Here is a 10,750-nt window from a genome sequence, read left to right on the forward strand (position 1 = left end):
CCCTTCTTACTGCATTCTTGATACAGACTTCACTCTCTATCCCACTTATATCTCTATTGAATATCTCTTTCTCTCCCTATTTCTCTAATCTCCCAATCTCTTTCTATCTATCATTTTTTGTGTGTGTGTGTTCATTGTCAAGATTGGGTATACAGTTCCTTCAGAATACTCAAGACATACTCATTTAACATAACCAATGGAAAAATTATGTAAGACACCACAGGATGTGAGATACCTCGGCCTCTGGTAATATCAATGACACCACTGAGTTTTGCAGTGGAGTTGAGAACTCAGATATTTGCTTCCTTTTACCTTGGCACTTTACAAACTATTTCCTTTGAGAAAAGACACATAACTTGTCTTTGTTTTCCTTAACAAGGTATGGACCATCCTCTGATATGCTCTTCACTCCCATCAGGACACAGCCCTACTATTTTTGCAGCCTTTCCTATCCATTATACTTTCATGTGACCGTCTCAGTCCCTGAAGCTGCAGGAGTTTTCCTATAGACTCTTGATTTTTTTATGTTGGTGTACTATTATTTTCTAAATATGTTTATTACTGGTGGTAGTTTTCTCATGGGTTTGTTAGGGTCTTCTATGCACAGCATTATGTCATCTGAGTATATGCATCTGGGTTGAGTTTCTCAGAGGACAGCCATGCAAGCCTCTTGTCTGGTCTGCAAGTACAGCATAGAATCAGCAATAGTGTCAGGGTTTTGTGCCTACCCAAGTGATGAATCCTAAGCTCATCAGATCATTAGACAGACTTTCCTTGCATCTCTGCTGCATTTTTGTCCTTGAAATTTTTTTTAGACGGAAACAATCCTGGGTCAAAAAAATTCCAGGTGGGTTGTTGACCCCATCCCTCCAATGTGGGCCCTGTCTATATACTAGAGGAGCTCTCTTCAGGTTCCATCTCCCCAAGGTTGGGCATTTTGTTAAGGTTACACCCATTGAGTCCTGCAAGACTCTCACATCCCAGGTCTTTGGGACTTTCTAGAGGTTCCTCCCATTCCCCAACCCTGACTGCCACATGTCTCCCTTTATTCTCCTGGGCCTCCTGGCTTCTACTCTGTTTATCTCAATACCTGATCCTGCCTCTACTGCCCCTCTCCTCCCTTTTGCACCGAGGTCCCTTCCTTCCACTGCCTCCCATGATTATTTTGCTCCTCCTAAGTGGGATTGAAGCATCTTTATTTGGGCCTTCCTTATTGTTAAACTCCATGAGGTCTGTGGGGTGTTCTAAAAGTATTATGTACTTTTTGGCTAATATCCACTTATCTATGTATACATACCATGCATGGTCCTTTTGGGTCTGGGTTACCTCACTCAGAATGATATTTCCTAGTTTTACTCATTTGCCTACAACATTCATGATGCTCTCGTTTTTAGAGGCTAAATAGTATTCCATTATGTAAATGAACCACATTTTCTGTAGCTATTCTTTGGTTGAGGGACTTCTGGGTGGCTTCCAGTTTCTGTGTATTATGAATAAAGCTTCTATGAACATAGTGTAATTCATGTCCTTGTTGTATGGTGGAACATATTTTGGGTATATGCCAAGGAGAAATGTAAGTTGAGACTTCAGACAGAACCATTGACTGTTGGTTGGTATCTTCAACTTCCACTTGGGGCCCTGTCTATCTACTGATGGTGGACTCTTTGAGTTCTATCTCCCTACTGTTGAGCATTTTTGCCCAAGGTCATCCCTATTGAGTCCTGGAAGTCTCTCACATCCCAGATCTCTGTAACTTTCTAGACTGAGCCCCATCTCTCCCACCTAGAAACTGCATATTTCCATACATTCTCCTGGCCCTCTGGGCTTCTCTCCTGTCCCCCAATAGCAAATCCTGTTCCCTTTTTCTCCTCCTCCTCCACACTTCCACACAAGTCCCTCCCTACCTCAGCCTCCCATGATATTTTTGTTGTCCCTTCTAAATGAGATTGAAGCCTGATATCCACTTATCAGTGAGTTCATACTATGCATTTCTTATTTAGACTGAGTTACCACACTCAGAATTATATTTTTCTAGTTCCATCCATTTACCTGCAAAACTTGTGATGTCCTTATTTTTAATAGCTAAATAGTATTCTATTCTATTTTATTCTATTCTATCCTATCCTATCCTATCCTATCCTATCCTATTCTATTCTATAAATGAACATTTTCTGTATCCACTCTTTATTTGAGGGACATCTGGGTTACTTCCAATTTCTGGCTGTTACAAATACAGCTGCTGCGAACATAGAGGAGCATGTGTCTTTTTGCTTTGGTGCAGCATGTTTTGTGTATATGTCAAAGAGCAGTATTGCTGGATCTCCAAGTAGAACTATTTGCAGTTTTCTGAGGAACTGACAGACTGATTTCCAGAGTGGTTGTGTAAGTTTGCAACTGTACCAAATATGGAGGAGTATCCCCCTTTCTCCATATCTTCAACAGCATGTGCTGTGAGTTGAGTTAGTGATCTTAGCCAATCTCAAGGGTGTAAGATGGAATCTCAGAGTCATTATGCATTGCATTTCTCTTATGACTAAAGACGTTAAATATTTCTTGAAGTGTTTTCTTGGACATTGAAGATTCCTCTGATGAAATTCTCTGTTTAGCTCTATGCCACATTTTCAATTGTGTTATTTGTTTATTTGGAGTCTGACTTCCTGAGTTCTTTATATTTTTTAATATTAGCCTTCAGTAAGTTGTACCATTAGTGAAGATCTTTTCCCAATCTATCAGCTGCCATTTTTCCTGCTGACAGTTTTCTTCATTCTGCAGAAGCTTTTAAGTTTCAAGAGGCCCCACTTATCAATTGTTGACTTTAGACACTAAGTCATTGGTGCTCAGTCTCTGTTCAGGAATTTTTTCCCGTGTCTGTGTGTTCAAGGCTATTTCCTAATTTCTCATCTACTAGATTCAGTATATCTTGTTTTATGTTGAGGTCCTTGATCCTCTTGGACTTGAGCTTTGGGCAGAGTGATAAATATGGCTCTATTTGCATTATTCTACATGAAAACACTCAGTTATACCCACACCATTTATTCAACAACTTGCTTTTATTTTTTCCACTCGTGGTTTTTGGCTTCCTTTAGAATTTGTACACTTGATCTTACTTAGTTGCCTTCTTGCTCTAGCTAGAAATTCAAGTACTGTATTAAATATATAAGGAGAGAGTAGGCAGTCTTGTCTTGTTCCTTATTTTAGTGGAATTGCTTCAAGTTTCTTTTCATTTAATTTTATGTTGGCTGTTGGTTTTTAGTTTGTTGCTCTTATGTTTAGATATGTGCTATAAGTTCCTGGTGTCTTCAAGACTTTTAACATGAATGGATGTTGGATTTTGTCAAATGCATTTTCAGCATCTAATGAGATGATTAGGGGCTTTTGTTTTTTCTTTGAGTTTGTTTATATAGTGTATCACATAGGTGGATTTTTGCATATTGAACCATCCTTGCATCCTTAGAATAATGCCTACTTGACAATGGTGAATGTTTTTGATGTGTTCTTCAATTTTTGTTTGCTAGAATTTTATTAAATATTTAAAAATTAATGTTCATAAGAGAAATTTGTCTGAAGTGATCTTTTTTGTTGGGTCTTTCTGTGGTGTAGATATCAGAGTAACTGTGGCTTCTTAGAATGAATTAGGTAGTATTCCTTCTGTTTGTAGTTTATGGAATATTTTGAGGACTATTGGTATTAGCTCTTCTTTAAAGTCTGGTATAATTCCTCACAAAAACCATCTAGCCTTGGGCTTTTTCTGGAAGGGAGGGTTTTAGTGACTGTTTCTACTTCTTTAGAGTAATAGGACTGTTGAGATAGTTTACCTGATTTTCATTTATCTTTGGTAAGTGATATCTGTCTATAAACCCAACCATTTTGTCTAGATATCCCAGTTATGTCAAGTGCTTTTCTAGTAACATCAGATGATTTTTTGAATGTCCTCAGTTTCTGTTGTTATGTCAGCCATTTTATTTTTGATTTTGTTAATTTTTGGTACTCTCTCTGTGTCTTGTAGTTAATTGGGTTAAGGCTTGCTTTTGTCAAAGAACCCACTCTTAGTTTTGGTGATTCTTTTTTTTTAATTTATTTTTTATTAGATTTTTTTTATATACATTTCAAATGCTATCCCGAAAGTTCCCTATACCCTCCCCCTGTCCTGCTCCCCTACCCACCCACTCCTGCTTCCTGGCCCTGGCATCCCCTGTACTGGGGCAGATAAAGTTCGCAATTGGTGATTCTTTTCATTGCTCTCTCTTTTCTTTTTTCAAATTAGTTGATTGCAGCCATGAATATGATTATTTCCTGCCATTTCCTACTCCTGTTTTGTATGTTTGTTTCTTTTTTGTTCTAGAACTTTTGGGTGTACTCTTAAGTTGCTAGTATAGAGTGTTTCCAATTTCTATATGAAGGCACTTAGTGCAGTGAATTTTTCTCCTAGCACTATTTTCATTGTGTTCCATAAGTTTAGATATTTTGTGCCTTCATTTTCATTGAATTCTAGAAATTCCACCATTTCTCCATTTCTTTCCTAACCAAGTTATTATTGAGTAGAAATTATTGTTTCCATGGGTAGGTAGACTTTCTGTTTTTTGTTTGTTTGTTTGTTTGTTTGTTTGTTTGTTTTGGATTGTTTGTTTTATTGAAGTCAAGACATAGTCTGTTGTGATCTGATAGAATGCAAGGGATAATTTCAGTCATCTTTTATCTGTTTAAGCTTATTTTGTGTCCAATTATATGTCAGTTTTGGAGAAGGTTCTATGAGGTGCTGGAAGAAGATATATTCTATTGCTTTGGAGTAAAAATGTTCTGTAGATGTCAGTTAAGTGTCTTTAGTTCATAAATTTTTGTTAGTTTCACTGTGTCTCTCTTTAGTTACTGTTTTAATGACTTGTCCATTGGTGAAAGTGAGGTGTTGTAGTCATCCATTATTATTTTGTGCATTTTAATGTGTTTTGAACTGTAGTAAAGTTTCTTTTATAAATGTTGTTCTTGTATTTGGCACACAATATTCAGATTTGACACTTCATCTTTCTGGATTTTTCTTTTGCTGAGTCTTAAGTGTCCGTTTACACCTAGCTTGATTATTTTTGGTTTGGTGTGATACCTTCACAAAGACAACAATTTCTAACAGTACTAAAATCCATTTGCTTTATTCTTTGCTCATCTGATGTTCTGGTACAATTTCATTTGAATGTCCATGCTTCCTTCCCAAAATATATGTAAAATTACATTACTTACTTTATCCTCCAGAACTTTGTAAACACAATTTTTGAGCTCTAGTGTGTTTATCTCCACGGACTTTCTTTCTTACTCATCTATGAATTATATAGAACAGAAAACACAATTTTCCTATTGAGAACATTTTATGATACATATTATTAAATATGATACCAATGAATATGTAACTTCTTGAGTATTTGAATATGTTTTATGAATGTTTACCTATGAATCACATGTGTCTACTGTCCACAAAGGCCAAAATATGTTGTCATATCCCCAGAGACTAGAGTTACTAATATTCCGATTCAACAATGTGGGCTAAGAACTAAACCTAGGTGTTCTAGGTGTACAACCAGTGCTCTTAGTCACTGAGGGATCTCTTCTACTTCTGAATTTCTTAACACAAATATACTGCCTATTAATATTTTATCTATTTCTGGAACAGCACTAGACTCTGTGAATGTGACCATATACTAGAATATTGGTTTTAGCATAATGTTCTTACAGCTCAACAAATATTAGACAGAGATACATTTGTCTAGATAAAATATGCTAAATTCTATGACCAAACTGAAATTAGACTTTCTTGTGGTTACAAAAAATTATATTAAATGAACAACAAAAAAAAACTGTTTGCTACTATGGAAGGCACCAAAAGTTGTCTATCTCAAGCAATTAAATTGTTGGTTATGACTGTTAATGTGGAACATAAAGTGTTAAGAATATAGTCTCTGAAATTCTCTTGTACAACCATTTTACTTCATTGCAAAGATTATAAACAGAGGTGGATATATTGTCAGTAATGTATGTCCTTGCCTGTATCATTGGAAATTTCATTTTCTGTTCAGAGGTTGCAATCAAAACAGCATAAATATCTTCTTTCTTCAAGAGATCTCCCTGACTCCAGAACAACAACTTTCACTGCCCAAAGAAATGAGTCTGTCTGTCCCTCTATGTGTGTGTGTGTGTGTGTCTGTCTGTCTGTCTGTGTGTGTGTGTGTGTGTGTCTGTGTGTGTGTGTGTGTCTCTCTCTCTCTTTCTCTTTCTCTTTCTCTCTCTGTCTCTCTCTCTATATGTGTGTGTGTGTATACACATATATGTGTATATGCATATTTAGAGAGACACAAAAAGTATAAATACAATACAGATGCATTATTCATATATTAATAATTACTAAAATATCTGAAATTTACAAAAGTTTTGTATCATATTAAATGCAATTTTATAACCCCATCCAGTTAATTGACAAGAAAGTAAATTCATATAATATACATGTATATGTATATATATGTGTATATGTATATATTTAAAATTGTGTGTGTTGATGAATAATGTGATAATTCTTAGCTATGGTAAACTTATGAAGAAAATATTGGAATGTTTAAAGAGACTTGTAAATAGCTCTTCCAGTTGTCTTTTAATTTATAGAGAAGTAGAGGCTCTCCACAGATTTTGATATTTATTAAGTTTGGTAAACATAGTGTGAGGTTCTACTCATCAATTTAACTCATTTGCTCTACTGTAGCTTGTCAGTTAGATATTCTTCATTATGGTATACATCTAAAAGAGATGTATAAGTTTTAATGGGCATGATAATTGATAAAAGAAAAAAAATCTAAATTATTAAAGCTTACATTTTCTTAACTCCATGCTAAAATGAAACAAACAGCATATTGGTTAAATTATCTTGGTGACACAATAAACCATTCATATAAAAGCATATTAACCTCCAGGAGGGCTTTATTGGGTTGTCTACAATTTTAATTGCTTCATTGTATGTCTTCTTCCTGAATAATCTTGTGGAGGATGTGGGCCATAGAATATACAGGATTGTATACATGATAACTGCCACCACTCATGGCTCTGTGAAAAAAAAGTACCAGAGCAACCATGTAAAAGAACCTGATTATGGATAATTTTTTAGTGATTTACATGACGTCTTAGATACTGAGCAATGAAAATAAATCTTGCAAGAAAAAATATCTTCTTAGTACTTTGTAAGGATGACTCTCTTTACAAAAATGCTTAAAAGCAGAAATTGCACCATGATGTTGAGAATCCCCTGGAATGAGTCAGTAATAAAGTTCTTCCTATCAGTAATGACTTGGTATTGTGAAGTGATGACCCAAAGTCCCCATTGAAGTAGATGTTCCCATCTTCTACAGAACTTGAAAAAGGTGTCACAATAAATTATATTTTTCCTGGATTTGTCACAATCATGCTGTGGTAAATAATATTGCCTTTCCTGAACAAAATGAGAAAATTTTCAACAAAAGGCTAAACAGATTATGTTTCTTTGCATCTCTGGTATCAAGTCTGAGACAAAGTGAATACATTTATCATCATCTGAGTTGAATAACTCTATCCAAAATGCACAAAAATGAAACTGTGCCTAAGACCAGAGAGGTGTCCTTGGTAGGTACCTGATAAAATGATATAAACATCACAGAGTCATAAATATTGGGTTTAAAGACCCAAATGTATGCTAAAGAAAAGAGAACAAAAAGTGGCAAGATGGAGGTGATTCCAGAAATTATAGACTTATTCAGAATGAAACCATAGCCTAAATTTAGTCAAGGCTAAATTTGTCTTTAATGTCATCTCCTAACAACTTGAATCCCTTCTGGAAAATGAATTGAAATATTCACTTCTACCATACTCATGTGTGTTATGCCATTCATGTATATTTCATAAAAAAATTATCAGCAAATCTGAGAGTGTATAGCCTTAAAGACCATGCACTGGTTTTCATTGTTGTTTTGCTGTTGTTATTGTTGTATATCGTTGGGCTGTTTGTTTGTATATTTCTTTTTTAGATACAGTGTTTCTGTGTCTCTGTACAGTGATGGCTGTCCTGAAACTTACTCTGTAGAACATGTTGGCCTAGAACTCCAAGTGATATACCTGCCACTGCCCCCTTGGTGCTGGTGTGTGCCACCACTGCTATGACCATAATTTTATAAGATTGATTGATTGATTACTTAATGTTTCATGTGTGTGTTTCTATACACATGTTTATTCCCGAGATTATAGAAATACATGTATGTATGTGGGTATGTGAAGGCTTGAAGAAGGCATTACACGGCAGGCAGGCAAGAGCAGGACCAAATCTGGCTATCCTGACCGCACTCATGTCTGCCATAAGGATGGCTCACTCACAGTGTCCGTATTCAGGGCCAGCCCTACTATGCTATCCAGGTGCACATCTCACAAGTTTTGTAATTCCCATGTCTATAGGTAGCCAAGGGATTTATTTGCATTAATTGTGATTTTGAATGGACTTGTTTGACCTTTATCAATCATATTTTATTTGAGCTTCAATATACAATTTGTGTTATTATTGAGTATGTATTTTGTATTATTATTTAGTTTTAAGTGTATTATTAGTAGTAGTATTAGTATTATTATTATGTGTATTTGTGGTATTATATGTCATATATGTGCCCATGAGCATATTCATGAAGATGCTAGAATTAAATGTTGGATATTCTGCTCTCTCATTGTCTTGACACAGGGTCTTTCTCTGAACCTGGAAAATTTCTGCCCAACAGGAAACCTCCATGATCCTTCTGACTCCATCCTTCCAAGTACTGAAGTAGCAGGTGTATATCTAAGCACACCCAGGTCTCACATGGGTGCTGAGGATGTGAACTCAGGTACTCACGCTTACTGGAGCAGAACTATTAGTGATTGAATCAGCTCCTTCCCCCAAGCCTCTTACAGTACATTTTAACTTGTACTGTGCCATGCACATGAAGCTATAATTGCTAGTCTGGTAAAACAACTGTTGCATATTCCATGATCATTTCATTTTATCTCTACTTGCAAAAGTTAGCTTTCTTTTTATATCATTTTTATTTCTCTTTCTTTTGTTTATATATAGCTTCAGTTGAGTGGGTTTCTAGTCTTAATGTTCTAGATCACTATTTTCTTTTCAGTTAACCTTTATTGGTATTTAGTTCCTGTGTAGTGTATACCACTGGAATATTTTTATTTCTTTAATTTTGAGGTTAAAATATAGTTACATCATTTTTCCTTTTTTTCTTTCCCACAATCCTCCTGTATACTTTTTCCCTGGTGTCTATTTTATTGTTTCTACATGCATATATATTTTATGCAAAACATATATATGTATAAATATAAATATATATTCTTATATGCATGAAAACCATCTACTTCATCCAAATAATGTTCCTTCTATGTATGTTTTCAGGACAGGGACAACAATAGCTATGGTAGCATGGCAGGGGAAAGCCCACAGGACCTCAGCCTTATACAAAGAATCAGAGGCAACTGAGGAGTGCTGAGTTGAAGGAATTGTCTTACCCAGGGGAGGGCACATTAATTGGTTATCTAATACAAAATGTTCAGCCCCAAAACTGTTAAGATAAAAGCCTATATGCATCTTAGGAAGTATCTACCTTGATACACCTTTATTGGAATATCATCCACATGTTTATTGTGTGTTCTGAAGAGGGTCTGTTGAATTTCTAAGGGTTGATCAGTTTAATTGTGCCATTTTATATTCAGGGTGTTTGGCTTTGTTGTAGTGAATAATGCTATATTTCCCTGTATGTGTCATCTTTGACTGTTATTTTTTCCTGGCAATACTTTATTCAACAAGAACCTAGAGCCTTGGTTTATTACTTTTTCTTCCATAGAAAAACTATTTGTCTTCCAGGATTAGATATGATCAATATTTCTTATATGCATGTATCAAATATCATGATGAAATATATTACTGTGTATAATTAATAACTGGCAATAAAGTCCAAGGGAAAAGGAATATTACTGTTAATGTATATTCTTTAATTAACTAAACATTCCTGAATTTGAAAAATATTAAATCATGAAACACATTCTATAAACCTGTATTTACATTCAAGAAATCAGAAGGAGAACTGAAATTGGTGGTAATTTTATCTCATACCTGTGAAATTATAAAAGGAAACTATATGTACTTATTACTGAAATGTCTAAGCCTGATCTTTGGGGAATCTGGTCTTTCTAGAAGTTTCTATGGCTGCAGTGATACTTGGAGAAGCTTGAAGTACATTGTTGCTGAGAAATTATTACATCATTGAAATTATTATAAATATTGAAAACTTATAGTTCCAATATACATACTATTATATTCTGTGCTTCACACACTTTTAAACTACAAACTATCTTAGAAGATGAGCAAGAATCTGAAAGCCTAGGGAAGATATTGTGGAGTGATGGATCAGCAGGAAGAACCATGGCACAATTGATAACAGAGAAATATCCATCTGAATGCTCAGACAGGCATGGCTTAGGACAAAATGATTCTTTTTTTTTATATTTGGGAAGAATTTCACACAAGTATATAATTACTTTGAACAGTGCTGACTTCTTCCTTCTATCAGTTTCCCTACCACATCACCCTCAATACCTCATGTCCTACTCTAAAAAACAGATCACAATTGTGCTACTCATATGTGCAAGTCAATAGGACTATTCACTGAATCATGGGAAATCTGTCCAAAGCCACACCCAAATGAAGATGACTCTCACACTG

The 10,750-nt window shown here is 35.2% G+C and overlaps 1 protein-coding gene and 1 pseudogene across 1 annotated transcript in view; one reads left to right on the forward strand and one right to left on the reverse strand.

Annotated features, from left to right (window-relative positions):
- Positions 1 to 10,181, forward strand: part of Adgre4 (adhesion G protein-coupled receptor E4) — a 103,679-nt gene extending 93,498 nt beyond the window's left edge. Inside the window, exon 17 of the mRNA NM_139138.3 lies at positions 8,726 to 10,181. Coding sequence (NP_631877.2) covers positions 8,726 to 8,905 — 180 coding nt within the window. The 3' untranslated portion in view covers positions 8,906 to 10,181. The remainder of the gene's footprint in view (positions 1 to 8,725) is intronic.
- On the reverse strand, positions 6,899 to 7,746 carry Gm18417 (predicted gene, 18417; annotated as a pseudogene).
- Positions 10,182 to 10,750: the final 569 nt, after the last annotated feature.

This window comes from Mus musculus, chromosome 17 (assembly GCF_000001635.26).
Source record: "Mus musculus strain C57BL/6J chromosome 17, GRCm38.p6 C57BL/6J".
NCBI classification, from domain to species: domain Eukaryota; kingdom Metazoa; phylum Chordata; class Mammalia; order Rodentia; family Muridae; genus Mus; species Mus musculus.